Source organism: Ovis canadensis, chromosome 15 (genome assembly GCF_042477335.2).
Source record: "Ovis canadensis isolate MfBH-ARS-UI-01 breed Bighorn chromosome 15, ARS-UI_OviCan_v2, whole genome shotgun sequence".
Lineage (NCBI taxonomy): Eukaryota > Metazoa > Chordata > Mammalia > Artiodactyla > Bovidae > Ovis > Ovis canadensis.
Window position 1 is genome coordinate 48,309,540 of NC_091259.1, and position 15,465 is coordinate 48,325,004.

The following is a 15,465-nucleotide window of genomic DNA, read 5'->3' on the forward strand; positions in this document are numbered from 1 at the left end:
CTACTTCTTGTTAGACTTGAAGCAACCCTGGATTACTGTTTCTGTGGTTGCTTCCTTCCTGGAACACATAGGTTTTAGTCGATGTTTCTTCTTTTCCCTCTCTTTCTTGGCCCTGAGAGACTTCTCTCACTTAAAAGTCTAGCAACATCTTCAAAAATGTCTTGTTGTAGTTAATGGGCTTTTCAGTATATATTCCACCATTCTGCTGTTCCATATGTTTTAGGAACCGTATTCTGTATTCTTGGCAGAGGCAGTCGCTTGGGTATTTAATTTAAATTTTTGTTTCAAGGAAAATCACTGTAATGGTGTTTTTTAAAACTGAGGGATGTAAAATTAATTTTGTGGGTCATAACAAGCACTAGAAAATGAGACAGAATAAAAATATCAGTCTTTTATAAGTAGTAAAGTTTAAAATTATCTCTTGAAATATTGTATTCGATTATATATTTAAATGTACTATTAATAACTTATGATATAAAACATATTTCTTACTGCTGTCATGGGCAATTTTTTTGTGTAAAGCAATTGTCTAGAGCACATAACTCTGAAGCACATAACTCAATGACCCCAGGATCCATACAATGGAGAGAAGACCCAAGGCTTCTTCAGGAAGAGAATCTTAGTCTGTCTGGCCCTCACTGGGTCCATCTCTGTAATAAGGCTACTGCTTGACTAGGTAGCTACTGAGGCTGGAAATAGAGTTGACTACATAATAAATGGATTATTGCCATTTGTTGAGAGAGGGGGTCTGCCATAAGCCTTGAGCAATCCTGCGTGTCTTTGCTGAGTGTGTGAAACAGCAAGGACTGACCATCCTATGATCCCGAGCCACTCCTGCAGCCAGTCAAGTAGATTACTTGCTTCCTGGGAAACGGGCCGGCTTGTTGACTGCTTGCTATAGCTGCTGCTGAGTTCCTCTGCTGTGGTACAATCCCCTGTGTGCACAGCTGCCATCTGGGTCTATCAGACTTAGATACAGGGCAACTTGCACCACGCTGCTGCTCTTGCCATTTGCGGTGCTGTGAGTCAAAACTCCCTTGCTCGGATGCACTGAATCTCACTGTTTACTTTCAGCACATAGAGTATGGCAAACCCATTCAAATTCCTTGGTTGCTAGGCTACCAGTTTCAAAATCTTTGCCATGAATGGCATCAAGATTCAAAATCAGGAGTGTCTGACTCTACTCTCTGTGTTCTTTGCAGGACACCTTGCTGTTTCATTATCCAAGAAATTAGTATTCCTTCTGTTCCTCAGTGGCAATCAAGATAAAAACCACAGAGTGGAAGCCAAACTACTTCCCTCTTCCGGCCTGTTTCTCTTGTTGTCATGTATGTTCCTGCTGCCACCTGCTGGCAGCCTCAGACAGGTTCTTTAAACCCCTTATCTGTGTGAAGGAAAAGCTATCTGACTCTTAAGAAAAAAGAAACAAGAAGCTCAACGCAGGCAACCAACTGGTAAGCCTTCCTCAAAGCTGGTAAAGCTATCGGGAAGGAATAATTCCCACACACTCCCGATCTCAGTTTTCACCAGATTTTACCTGTTTCCAGGTACTGAAAGAAAGCACAGATTCTGTTATTTACTTCGCCTAAATTTGAATGGTGGTCTCCTGCTAAACTGGGGTGTTCTATCACCTTGCACATAACACTGACCACCACGTTGACAACCAGCAAACTAGTAGGTAATAGCATTTGACCAAGAAGAGTCTAAGCAGCTGCAAAGCTCAACTTGACCTCCTCATAGAGAGTGAAGCTCAGGGCAATCAGGTCATTGCACATTGTGGTCCTTTACTCTGGGCAGCTAGAACCATCAGGATTCCCTTTGTCAAGGACATCTCTCACACACACACACACACACACTCACAAACACACCTTACAGAACATAAAGACTTGTTATCTGGGGTGGATTTTTGTTTTTCTTTGTTTCCCTTGCCTTGACAAAATGGGGAAAAACCCTTCCTGGGGGTGGGAGAGTTTATTTCTGACTGTTGGAAAAAGAGAAAGCAGGAATTGTTGTCACGACAATTAGAAGCTCATCAAAGGCTTATTTTGCTCATCAGCCACCATTGCCCTCTGTCCTGCACCCCCGCATGTTCCTCTAATTCAATGCCTGCCTAATGAATAACTCCTAGGAACAAAAGACCCTTTCAGGCTGGTGCACATCACTACCGGAGGAGACTTGCATAACTGTCGCAGACAACTCATGTTTTCAGGCCTGTCTCTAAATCTGGTTATTCACAACCTTTATAGCTCAATATTATTGTCTAACTGTGATTATTTTCTAATTATCCTAATAATACCTATTAAATAATTCCCATTCAATCACTTGAACCAGAGCAGCCCAGACCAGCTCAAATACAACTTAACCTAATAAGCATCGGTCATTCATTAAGCACCAGGGCAATCTCTTAAAGGGGCTGAGTGGAATATTAAACTGCACGGGAATATTACTATTGCGCAAATGTTATTACAAGTTAGAGTGTATTAATTTCGATGCCTGGTTCGCACATCTTCTGCTCGGTTTCCTCTGGGGCCGCTGTGACTCAACTCTTCCAGTCTCCTGCCCCTTGTTGATCTGCATCTGTCATCCACACAAGGACAATCAAGGAGAAAAAGGCCCATAAACTTAACAGGGAAATTAAATTACCAAAGATATAAAGGGAATGAACAGAATCCATCTTCTGGCTGGGGAAATACTACCTTTGAAAACACCGTGAGCTGGCTGAGTTTCTCTAGCTGATAACTCAAAATAGCCTTTCTTTACAGGGAGGGAGATTTTTCAGGAGCTTTAAAAATTTGGTTTCTAGACTTTAAATTTCAAGCAATAAAGACCAGAAACTCAGGTCTTTTAAAAGTGCAGGATATTTAATAATGTTTCATAAAGTAATATCAGGTAGCTATTTATTGAATGCCTACAATGTGGTGGGCACTCTTGGGAGACTATTGGCCCACCAATGCCCTTAATTCTCAAAATGATCTAGTAATGTGAGGATTATTAGCCCTATTTTTTACTCCAAGGGACCTGAGGCCAGAAAGGTTAACTGATTCTCCTAAACCACATAAGCCTAAATGCAGTGGAACAGAATTTGAACACGGGGGTCTTTGATGCTTATGATTTTGCCTATCCCACCATGCCATACTGCCTCCCCAGCAAACCAAAACATGTCCTAGCTTTGCTGGTTTATCCTTTTCATTCCTAAGTCTCTCACTGAAGTCAGCAGATTCCCAAAGACAAGTGCCAAGCCTTCCTGATCGGGAATATGACCAAACATTTCATTGTATTGACAACAGCTATAGAGGCAGGCTGTGACCCTCACCCCAAGTAGTGACAAACAGTTATCATTTTTGCCAAAAACCCTACTTCCAATGGGTGGATTTTGGTTCTCATTGTAAGGAAATGCACAGAGTATTGTAAGAAAAGGAACAGATATTTATTAACCATCTCTCCTATGCCAGGCACTGTCTCAGGGCTTCCATATACATTGTTTTGACTGGTCTTCAACATAAATCTGAGGGACAGGTACAGTTGGCACTCCCACTTTGTAAACACAGAGACGTAAAGTAAGTCAGACCCTGACATCTCCAGAGAAACACTAACCACGCAGCTACTGAAGTTGAAATCTTAGGACCTCTCAAGTGGATGGGCCTTTGTAAGGCTCTGGGAGTAGCCCCCAGCTTCAGGTCTCACAAAATCTGAGTCTGTATCTGCTTTTTAAGAGAACTGAAGTCCTAACCTTTCTCTATATTGTTTACACGACTGCACACAGAAATATATGTTTTTCAGTATCTGCTTTTTCATGCTTTATATCCAAGCTACAGAAGGCTAAAGATATCACATCAGAAAATTAAAGAGACAATGCCTCCAAGTATATGGATGTGTGTACCCGTATAAATGGGGGCTTCTCTGGCGGCTCAGATGGTAAAGAACCATCTTCCAATGCAGAAGGCATAAGAGACATGGGTTCGATCCCTGGGTCAGGAAGATCCCCTGGAGAAGGGAATGGCAACCCACTCCAGTATTCTGGCCTGGAGAATCCCATGGACAGAGGAGCCTGGTGGGTTACAGTCCATGGGGTCACAAAGAGTCGGACACAATTGAGCGACAAACACTTTCACACATATATGTGTGTGCATGTAACTGAATCACTTTGTTGTATACCTGAAACAAACACAACATTGTAATAAAATTCAACTAAATAAAAAAGAGACAATGCCCACCACTAACTCCAGTTGATTAGCCACACCCTGCTGGATGGTTTCCAAAAACACATAGATTTCTTCATTTTATCCCTCACCCAAAACCCTCTCCTCATGCATTAAGGCATTTCACGTTTGGCCTTTGCCAGTGCTGTTCCCTCTGCCAGAACAGTCTCCTCACCTCCCTTGTTACCTCCTGTTCCTCTTCTGGTTCTTGTCTTAACAGAACATCCCTTCCAGGTGATTAGCCTGACTGACCTCCCCTCCCTGCCCCACCTCCATTGAGATCAGTTGGGAACCCCGTGATTCTGTCCTCATTCTACCCTAATGCTTGTTCCCATCACAACCCTCATCCCCCACTACTATGGTTTGTTTATTTACGTGTCTATGTCCCTCAGGGGACCATATACTTCTCAAAGTCCGAAAAAGTGTTTATCGTTATAGAAACACATTATCTCCATGTCGAAGGTAAGGCAAGCCTTTACCAGATGAATTCTGTTTGCATCTAAGAATCTGAAGCTATCAGTGGAATAGATATCATTTATTGCTTTCCCTTGTGCCAGGCATGTGCTGATTGGGGAAGTTACCCTGGGGAAGGGAATGGCAACCCACTCTAGTATTCTTGCCTGGAGAATTCCATGGACAGAGGAGCTTGGTGGGTTACAGTCCACCGGGTTGCAAAGAGTTGAACATGACTGAATGACTTAACACAGTATTATACATATATACATATAAAGATACTTTCTTCTTTAATCTTTATCTTAGCTCTCTAAGATAGGAAACCACTATTATCCACATTTTATAGCAGAAAACAAAAGTTCATAAAGGTTTAGAACATAAGTGATCCAAGGCCTTATAGCTGATAAAGGGAGAAACAGGTGGTAAAGGGAGAAATCAGGACTTTGACTCCAAGTCCAGCTTTGAATCTCTACCAACATCGCTTGAAACACTCAGCTGCTGCTGCTGTTGCCAAGTCACTTCAGTCGTGTCTGACTCTGTGTGACCCCGTAGATGGCAGCTCACCAGGCTCCCCCATCCCTGGGATTCTCTAGGCAAGAACACTGGAGTGGGTCGCCATTTCCTTCTCCAATGCATGAAAGTGAAAAGTGAAAGGGAAGTTGCTCAGTAGTGTCTGACTCTTCGTGACCCCATGGACTGCAGCCTACCAGGCTCCTCTGTCCATGGGATTTTCCAGGCAAGAGTACTGGAGTTGGGTGCCATCACCTTCTCCAGAAACACTCAGCTATTTCTCCTGAATTTATCTTAACCTCTGAATTGCAAGAACACAGCAGCAGAGAGACTGGACAGACCAGAAACCCAAGGCCCACAAACCAACCGATGCCCTGGGAATTTCAAACTGGATGGCCAGTTTGATTTTGCAAATGGGAAGCAGCTGCAGATTGAGCACCCAGGTCAGTGTTGATGGTTCCGCAGTGAGTGGCAAGGCCTCACAGCTTTGCCTGGATGGTTAGACCGACATTATTCTCAGGCCATAGTCACAGGCCTGAGCCAACTGCACCGGATCTGCCCACAGCGATGCCTACCTGCTTCTCCTCTCAGCGCCTTCTCCAACCTCACGCCCTGGATCTCAGAAGCCCTCTGCCGCTCTTCCACCTCCTCCAACTGCCTCTGGATGGCCTGCAATGCCAGGATTGTGTGTCATGCAGGTGCTTACAACATGCAGAGTCATACAAGGGGGCCAGTTCTGCCACCTGCTTTCCAAGAGGAAGAAGCTCTTTCTCTTGGGTTGCCAGCTCTTCAGTTAACTGGGTAAGAATCTCTGAATTCCCCAAACAACTGGAATTTGATATTTCCCTTCTTTAATATGAAAACATAAAGCAAGGAGTCTGTGTGTAAGCTCAATCTGCCCCCAAGGAGACAGTCTCTTTTGACCAGGCCAATCGTACAGACATGCTGTCAGGCAGAGGCTGCCGGCCTGGGTGTGCAAGCCCCTGTGGCTCCTGGACTCCTCACAGTCTCGGCCTCTGACCGTGGTCATGGGACAGCTGCTGGAGCTACTGGCCATATTCAGAGTTGGACAGGATCTCTGGGGACAAACACAGAGCATGCTCACAATCCATTTTCCCAAGACATTGGAACAGGAGATGGGAGCCAACTCCTGGGGCTGGGTATTCCTCTCTCAGTCTGCCCTGCCCCTGTCCTGAGCTACAAATTGGCAACCTATTATTTCATTGCACCATGGGGCTTTTTACTGTCTGTGGAAGTATACTGTGGCTTGTTACTAGCAGTTTAATAAGACCAGACAGAGATGTTTATTTCATTAAGGCAAATCCTCCTTAGACTACTGTAGGTACCTATCAAGGCTTGGGGTCATGATGGGCTTTGTATTTACATGTTTAGTTTCCCCACTAGCTATTTCTCTCTTGTGTGTATTAGGAAGGAAAATTAAGGGGGAAAAAAATCCCTTTCCTATTTACATGTTGTTCATCCCCATCAGTTTTTTCTGCTTTTAATCACATGCTGCCACAAGGCACATCTCTTGGCAGAACAGACTTTGCACCAGGCACCTTCATAGAAATGGCAGCTGTTTGGGCAGGTATAACCCGTGTGTTCTTCCTTCCCTACTTTCTCCTAGCTCTGTCTCACTCTTCTTCCTCCTTAACTCTACCTTGTTCTAAGTCTCCTCTGGAGTCAAATTACAATTGCTGAGGCACCTCCAATCTGTGAAGAGGCCTGAACGAGGGTCGGGGCAAGGACTCAGCAGCCACCTGGCTTCTTGTCTTAGCTGAGAGTGTTTAAATCCCAAACATAAAATCTGAAATAGATGGGAATTCTAACTAAAACTACTTGTAATTTTACGCTTTCTTCCTGTCTCTTTTTAAAAAACGATGATATCTTTATAGATCCGTCTCTCACTGGTAGAATGTAGCATTGCTAAAGGAAGGGAAACATTTAAATGACTTTATGACTGATTGCTTTGTAATTATGCCTATGTAATTATTATGGACTGAGCAGTCTCCACCCCACACTAAATTCATCTATTGATGTCCGAACCCTTAAAGTGACTGTTTGGCCCTTACGGAGGTAGGTGAGGTTAAATGAGGTCATAGCAGTGGGCCCTAATCCAACAGGACTGGTGTCCCTACATGCAGAGGAAAAGATACCAGAATTCTTTCTTTCTCTTGCTCTGAATGCACACACATGAAAAGGCCATGTGAAGACACAGCAAGAAGGCAGCTGTCTGCAAGCCAGGAAGAGAGTCCTCACTGGAAACCAACATTGGAGACACCTTGATCTTGGACATCCAGTCTCCAGAGCTGTGAAAGAATAAATTTCTGTGGTTTAAGCCACCCAGTCTGTGGTATGTCATCATGACAGCACAAGTTGACTGATACAGTCATCATTCTTTAGAAACTAAGAAAGAGAATCTCAAAGATTATACAGGGCAGGTATGGATGCCAGCAGATTAGGACTCAAAAGGCAACTGTGATTATTCTGTTAGTACTCTTGCCTGGAAAAATCCCATGGACTGAGAAGCCTACAGTTCATGGGGTCGCAAAGAGTCAGACATGACTGAGAGACTTTACTTTCACTGTCTGGAGTAGAAATATCAGGTTGGCAAAAAACCTGTTGGGGTTTTTCCATAACATCTCATGGAAAAACTTGAATGAACTTTTCAGTCAACCCAATATAAGAAGAAGAAATTATTGAGTTTGCCAATCCATTTCATAAAGATAACTTGTTCTCAGAAGGAAAAGTTGAAATGTTTCAAGAAAGCCTGTTTCAGAAGGTGAGGTTGGACAGAGGGAATTTAATTTTCCCCAACTGCTAGGTGAAGAGGGTGGCTCCCGAGTCAGCCACTGAGAAGAGTAAAGAAGGTTAGATTTAGTGACTTCCTTCTTGTCAGAAACAACTTATTGGACTACACAACTGGATAAAGTGAGTTACTGGAGAAGGGGATGTAAGGATACAATGCATTAGCACAAGTGGTCATTTTAGGTCCCTTTGTCCAAAAACTCAACTGCTCTTCAAGGCTAGGTTTGGGGTCCTCAGGGAGAGGGGAAGTGCCTTGACTTTCTGCTTCATTTTGCCGGTCAGTAGATCCACCTGAGCAAAAATGTTTGCAGTAAACAATTAGGCCAGGAAGTCTACAGCAGAATGGTAGATGCTTATGCGTTCAACTAACCTTGGAACAGAGACAGCCCCAAGAGCTGTCAGTTCAGCAAAGACACTGTCAGAAATTCGAGAGAAGGTTATATCCTCACAGAGGACAAAACGAAGGCCACTGCTGTGTGGCAGTCAGGGCCTGGGATGGATTCCAAGGCAATGTGTTGGCTGCCATTCCAGCTCACTTTGCAGGATACACGCCTGCAGATGGAAAGGCAGCTGGGAGTGGGCCAACTCAACACCTGGGCTCTCTGGCCCCAGAGTCCCACCAGGGATTGAACCATAACCTTCAGAACAGCCACAAGCCTGGTGCTTAGAGATGAGAGACTGATCTTTCCCTAGCTCAGCTTCCCCAGCTCAATACAGATTTCCAAAGGGCTTCCAGACTCAGATCCCCAGCAACCCAGACCCACTCACTCGTTTGTTTTCTGACCTGAGCTTTATGAAGTCTTTTCAATTCTTCTTGCTTAACCAATTGTTTTGTTGCTTTTTCCAGCTTCCTTCTTCTTCTAAGTGCCTTCCTCTCCTACAAAAACCAAGAAGAAAAATATGTCTAAGAAAAATGGAGTTGAAACTTACAAAATACTGTCACAGCCTCTATCCTCTCCAACAAAACCACTGCTTGACTTCTAGAACAAAGATGTCCAACAGAGCTTTCTGCAATGATAGAAATGTTCTCTATCAAGGCAGAAGCTTGCTTTCCTTCCCTACTTCACTTTGTGCAAATACATCATTAATACCACTGGGTTCTTCGTGCGCCTGGGCTAGTGGAATACAGAACACCCAGGATTCAGGCATTTACAAAGCTTGATTCAGGTCTTCATGACAAGTCTAGGACTTCTAGACTGTCAACCACTGCAAAGGTTCTAGGCCATTTGGATGAGGAAACCCCTACTTTAAGTGGCTGGGACCTTTCTTAGAAGGCTGGGGTGGAGACAGGCATGGTGGAAATCACTGGTAGTTGTCCAGAGACTGGCTAACTCAGTCTCTGTGGTGAGACAGTCCCTTATTTAACAACTATCTCTTGAGCTCTCATTACACTAATCTACATAATAAACGCCAGCAAGTACTGAGTGCTATGTGTCAGACACTGTACTGATTACCTCACAAATATCATCTTATTTATTCTTCAAATTATGGTGTTTTTTTTTAATAGACAAAGAAATCAGAACTCAGAGAAGTTAAATAACTTACCCAAGATGACACAGTCAGGAATTGGAAGCACCAGTAGCTAAGCCCAGGTAACCCGAATCCAAGTATCCATATTTCCACCTAGTTTATTCTGTCTTTCCCAGGCCCCTACAGTGCAGGTACATCACACACCTCTGTTTTATGGAAACATTAGACTTTCACCCTAAATTAAGACCCTTCAAACAATTTCAGCGAGGATGCCTTGACAGCCTCATACCATCTCAGCGCTTTATAGCAATGAAGTTGCCAAAGCCCAACTCCTTTATCAAGAGTCAGCAAAGCGGAACCTAGATGGGTGGAGAAAGTCTTGTACTGCCTTTTATTAAGATGATGTGCAGTGTCTGGCACATAGCACTCAGTACTTGCTGGCGTTTATTATGTAGATTAGTATAATGAGAGCTCAAGAGATAGTTGTTAAATAAGATGATGATATATCGACAAGCACTCATATAACCTTACGAAGCACCAGGCACACTTCTTACATCCTCAGTGATAGTGGTGACGATACAGAGAGGAAAGGAAGGAGGCTAAGGAAGAAAAAGATAAAGGACAGAGAAAGAGAAAAATCTGGCAGGGCTGAAGACAAGCTCCCTGTCCCCATCTGTCAGATCCAGGCATTAATTTCAGGGGAGGGGTGCAGAGCAAAGAGGTGAGGGTATTTATTTTGTCTCCAGTTTCCTGTCCTGGAGAAGGGCACGGCAACCCACTCAGTATTCTTGCCTGAAGAATTCCACGAACAGAGGAGCCTGGCAGACTACAGTCCATGAATCGCAGAGTCAGACACGACTGAGCAACTAACACACACACCAGTTTCCTGTGTAAAGGTTCACCTGAGCTGACATGGGCTCTGCGCCATGTGACTGGGGACATATCTGTATGGGGCAAAAGAGATTTAAAAACCAGAGGGGAAAACACTTCTTCCATTCCTTCAGTGTGAGCTCTGAGAAGTGGTAAAGAAGGAGCCTTTTTGCCAGCTTCCCTTCCTGAAGAATGGGCTGTGTCAGAAGCCAGAAGCACCAGGGAGCTTTACCACACACATCTTCTCAGTCAGATCTGACTCTTCGTGACCCCATGGACTATAGCCCGCTAGGCTCCTCTGTTCATGGGATTTCTTGGGCAAAAATACCGAGAGTGGATTGCCATTTCCTATTCCAGGGGACCTTCCGGACCCAGGGATCAAACCCATGTCTCCTGCGTTGGCAGGTGGGTTCTTTACCAAGGCGCTACCTGGGAAGCCCAGCTATACCACACTGCAGGCTTATGTGATGATCAGCTCTGTTCTGGGTGACCAGGAAGACACAGAGCTACTGGGAAGGCTTGCCTTAGGTTATCATGGTCTTGCTATTTTGAGAGCTTAGGGCCACTCCATTCTTTTGGTCCCCATGAGTGTCAAGATGTTTGATGCTGGGGTCTCTGCCTCATTTGAATACAAAATTAACTCAGGGTCACTCAAGGGGGTGAGAGGGCCTGCAGGGAAACCCTAGAAATCAACACACAGAATTCATTTGTGTTGAGTGCCAAACTAATCAGACACCCCCACAGTCAGAAATTAGAAATCTCTCAGTATTGTCTTATTCTCATTCTCTGCCCTCTCTCTCTCTCTCCCCCTCTCCCTCCCTCTCTTGTCTCTCTCTCTCTCTCTCACACACATGTCCCAGTTCCCTCCTGACTTGCTCCAAGCTGGGCCTTGGGGAGCTGGAACCCCTGAGTGACTTGAGATGACGCCAAAGTTCCTAGTGCCAGATATGGAAAAGTTGAGTTTAAGTAAATAAATTTGGTTCTCTCTCTTTCTCCTCAGATCCTCACTGCTCCAAAAAGTAAACACCACCACAGCAGTGAACCGCTTCTCTGTCCGCCCAGGAAGCACATGCGGTCCAGCCATTCAGCCCTTCCAGCCCCAGCAGACAAAGGAAACAATGGTGGGATTTGATCATGGGATGCATGTCTCCACGTATGTAACATACAGATGCATTTAAAGACATACAACAACATTTGTGTTTTTAAATCCATGGGTACAGGAGTTGTTTAAAGGGTGCTCCGTAAACTAATGTTCATTAAGCAAAGAGGAGAACGGCTGTCCCCCTGCCGGCACTCAGCTAGTCAGTGGGGATCCTCGGAGTCTAGATGCAAGCGCATGGTTCATTTCGCATTTCTGATTAGAATAAACATAACATTTTCCATGCAATCTGCCTCTAGTGCTTCTTAAATGAAGCTGTGCTTCCCCCAGGGAAATATGCATCTGCTTGCTGTAATTTTTTTCGATGGTTTGCTTGTTGGATCACATATTAAACCCACTTTAAGAGCTGCAGTCACCAAATGGTTTCAAGTAAATACGTCTGTTTTTTTCCGCCTTCCCATTTTGACATTTTTGAGAAAGGCAAGCTTCTAAAAGTTATATATATAAAGATAATCCTTAGGGTGTTCCAGGTAAAAAAGAGTGGTTGCTGTCAGATGCAATGAAACATGATCTTCCTAATGAAACTGCTGCAGCTGGAGCCCACATTGGGTCTGAAATCTGGATGGTAAAATGGCCCCCACAAGCCAAGGCCCCCGTTGGTTTGCCAAGTGTTGTTACCTTTGACCGCGAGGAAGGCTGGGGATGGAATTCCTCATCTGCAGAGGAGGTGGTGGAGGAAGAGGTGGAAGAGACAGTCCCTGTCCCCTGTGCTCTGATGGGGACGTGCGTGGGACCTGAAATGGGAACAGAACTAACTTGAACTCCTAGCTTCTTCTCCTGCTTCATGACCCAGAGCCGCCTCTCCCTCCTCCCTGCCACCCCTGTTCTCTTCCTCCCCACCCTCCCTTCCCTGCACCTGCCTTGAGCATGAAGCGGCAGCACCTAAGGGCAACTGAAAATTTGGCCCTCCATGTTAATTACATTTCTGGGTCCCTGCCAAGAGCTTTGCAGCTCTCTTTTCATGTTAAAAAAAAAAAAAGGTATTATGCAGAAATCAATTAATTCCTTAAACACCATTTATATGGTGTGTTGCTTAGAATGCATTCAGAGATGAAATCTATTATTAAAATGCGTGTCTGAAGTTAGCTGAGTTACCTAAATGCTTGTGTAAGGTTCATTCTGCAGAGTAATTGAATGCAAAAAAGTCAGAGCCAGCTCTTAAACAAATCGCCCTTCTGCGGCTCACAGCATCTGGCACCCATTTTTACTACATGACATCTGCTCAGTGTAAAAGGGCTGGCGTCAGAATGTCTGGTCATAGAAAAAAAAATCCCAAATGTAATCAGAAGCAAAAGGACTCTAAGCCTAAGGTTTTATCACATAGTCTCATGCAACATAAATATTTCATTAATTATGGCTAAACAAATGCCACTTTTATTTTCCCAACTTGCAGATATTATCACATCATCGAAGTGATGATTCAAATGCCAGAAAAGGCAGTTTAAGATAGGGAGGACTCAACAATTCCAGGCCCATGGGAGAGCTGAAGTCGAGGGGACGTGCCAACTCCTCAACAAGAGGTAGATGTTTAGAGGCAGGAAGTGCCCGTGTTTGCTCGAATCTCTTTGTGACTTCTCTGGGGCCCACGTGTGATAAAGTCTTCCAGGTGCCACAGGGGACTTGTATTCTGCTCAGCAACAACATCTGCCCAGACACATCAACTTGAAGCAGAGTCAATTATTACTATCTGGATTAACCCACCCTAAACACTGGATATCAGAATCAGCTAGGACTCTGTGATAGAAAACTTACTCATCTTTACTCTGCCATGGCAGGTTCTATCTAAAGAGAAATGTGTGCTGGGTACGGAGGGAGGAGAGGCAATTTCAAGCTGACTAACGTTCTCTCCAGCCTGCCTTTTCTTCCCCGTAATTTTCAACTATTCACCCCAGTGAGAGAGGCCAAGTTTTAAAAAATAAGGGTAATTTTAACCTCCAGGAACACATTTACATATGCTGTTATTCAAAGCTAAATAATGCAAAACATCTATATAATAACATAGCCTCTCTGGGGAGGGAGTTAACTGTTTTTCACTTTAATTTGCCAGATGGGAAAGCTCAGGTGAAGATAGAATCAGGAGCAGCATAATAATGGTGGAGGCACTGTTGGTAGGGATCTGAGATTGTGTCCCAGCTCGAGCCACTAAATTACTGCTAAGTATTTTAAGCACAGAATATTCCCTTCTGTAAGCTTGAGGAACTAACTTCACCCCTTGCGTTTCTGGGGATTGTGATTTCTAACTCGCAGAACTGCTATGCAAGAAGAAAGATCAATATAAAGAGTCTAACACAGTCCCTGGTTCACTGGATGCATGCGTGCATGCTCAGCCGTGTCCAACATCTGTGACCCCATGGACTATAGCCTTCCATGCTTCTCTGTCCAGGGGATTGTCCAGTCAAGGATACTGGAGTGGGTTGCCATTTCCTCCTCCAGGCGATTTTCCTAACCTGGGGATCAAACCTGCATCTCCTGCATTGGCAGATGATTCTTAACCACTGAGCCACTTGGGAATCCTGCCTGGTTCATTGCAGGTGCTTAAATAAATGTTTTCATCACCATCAGCTGCCTCACCCAGGTAATGAAACAGCAGCTATTGCTACATCATCACCATTGATCCCAATGAACACCACTGCAATATTAGTGTTGGGATAAGTCGCTTCAGTCGTGTCTAAATCTTTGCGACCCTATGGACTATAGCTTTGGACCCTCTATCCATGGGATTCTCCAGGCAAGAATACTGGAATGAGTAGCCACGCCCTCCTCCAGGAGACTCTCCCAACCCAGGGATCAAACCCACGCTTCTTACATCTCCTGAATCGGCAGGTGGGTTCTTTACCACTTTTGCCACCTATAAAACTGCCTGATTAATCTTTATTTTGTGGAGGAAGCACAGTATCTAAATTTCAATATTTTCCTAATTCTCAAAAATAAATATTTCTATTGAATTTTATTTTGAAATTGAGAAGAAAATGTTTCTAAATTTGAAGCACTTCTTAAACTTCTGGCAAAGTTATATAAAGTTAAATAGTTACCCCTGAATCTCTTCCCCTGTACTCTGTTCCATCATAGAACCATTCATTCTAGTTTAGTTTTCACTTGCAAGCTTGTAAAGCTTGGCAGCATTGTTCTACTCTGGCTACAACGGAGTGACTGATTCTGGAATTGATCTCCCACCACAAAGCACTAGAAGTCAGGACGAAATATATGAAGCAGCTGCTTTGCTTCCAGACACTGGACAAGAGGCAGTGCAGACCTGTGATAAAGGCAGGAACACAGCAAATGAGGCAAGCCCCACAATCACTAGTTTTCTGCCTACAGACACTTTCCAGATCACAGGGCAGGTAGGAAGAACCTAAACAGAGCACAGCAGATTCTTTGAGAAGACAGAGGTCAGTGTTTGACTGGATTGAGACAATTGGAATAGGTGGGGAAGAGTATTTGAGAGGAAGGAGCTTTGCAGAAAAAGGCCTTCAGAAAAAGGCATAGACATCAATCACAGTCTATCATAGGTGCACAGAGAGAAAGTGCAAAAGGTTAGGCTGAGAACTGTTGCAAAGTTATAGTGTAAATAATCTCTACAGCTTTCACAAGACTGGGAAAGCTACAAGTTTTACCCAACTAGGGTAGAGAAAACATTGAGGGCGTTAGAGTGGAGACCACAGAAGAGTCACACTTGAGTAACAGGGATAAAGTAGTTCTAGAATAAAGGTAATTACAGACATAATAGAATAAGTTTAAAAACCAGCCTTGAAAGAAACAAATTGATCTGCAAGTTACTTTACTGCCTGCCAAACATTCTTTATGCCTATATAACATTCTTTAAATGAAGGAACAAAATCAAGACACTCGAAAATGTAATATTTACAAAATTATTTTGTTGTTTAGTTGCTCAGTCATATCTGACTGTTTCAGTCAGTTCAGTTCAGTTCAGTCACTGAGTCGTGTCCGACTCTTTGCTACCCCATGAATCGCAGCACGCCAGGCCTCCCTGTCCAT

The 15,465-nt window shown here is 44.0% G+C and overlaps 1 protein-coding gene across 15 annotated transcripts in view; it reads right to left on the reverse strand.

Annotated features, from left to right (window-relative positions):
- MICAL2 (microtubule associated monooxygenase, calponin and LIM domain containing 2) overlaps window positions 1-15,465 on the reverse strand; it is a 240,788-nt gene that overhangs the window by 25,147 nt on the left and 200,176 nt on the right. For 11 of the 15 annotated variants that reach the window (XM_069554368.1, XM_069554367.1, XM_069554364.1 and 8 more), the window contains 3 exons: window positions 12,088-12,203; window positions 8,755-8,847; window positions 5,738-5,831 (listed from right to left, as the gene is read on the reverse strand). In XM_069554368.1, the coding sequence (XP_069410469.1) occupies window positions 5,738-5,831; window positions 8,755-8,847; window positions 12,088-12,203 (303 nt within the window). The remainder of the gene's footprint in view (window positions 1-5,737; window positions 5,832-8,754; window positions 8,848-12,087; window positions 12,204-15,465) is intronic. The other 4 variants (XR_011249327.1, XR_011249328.1, XR_011249326.1 and 1 more) reach the window with 3 other exon arrangements.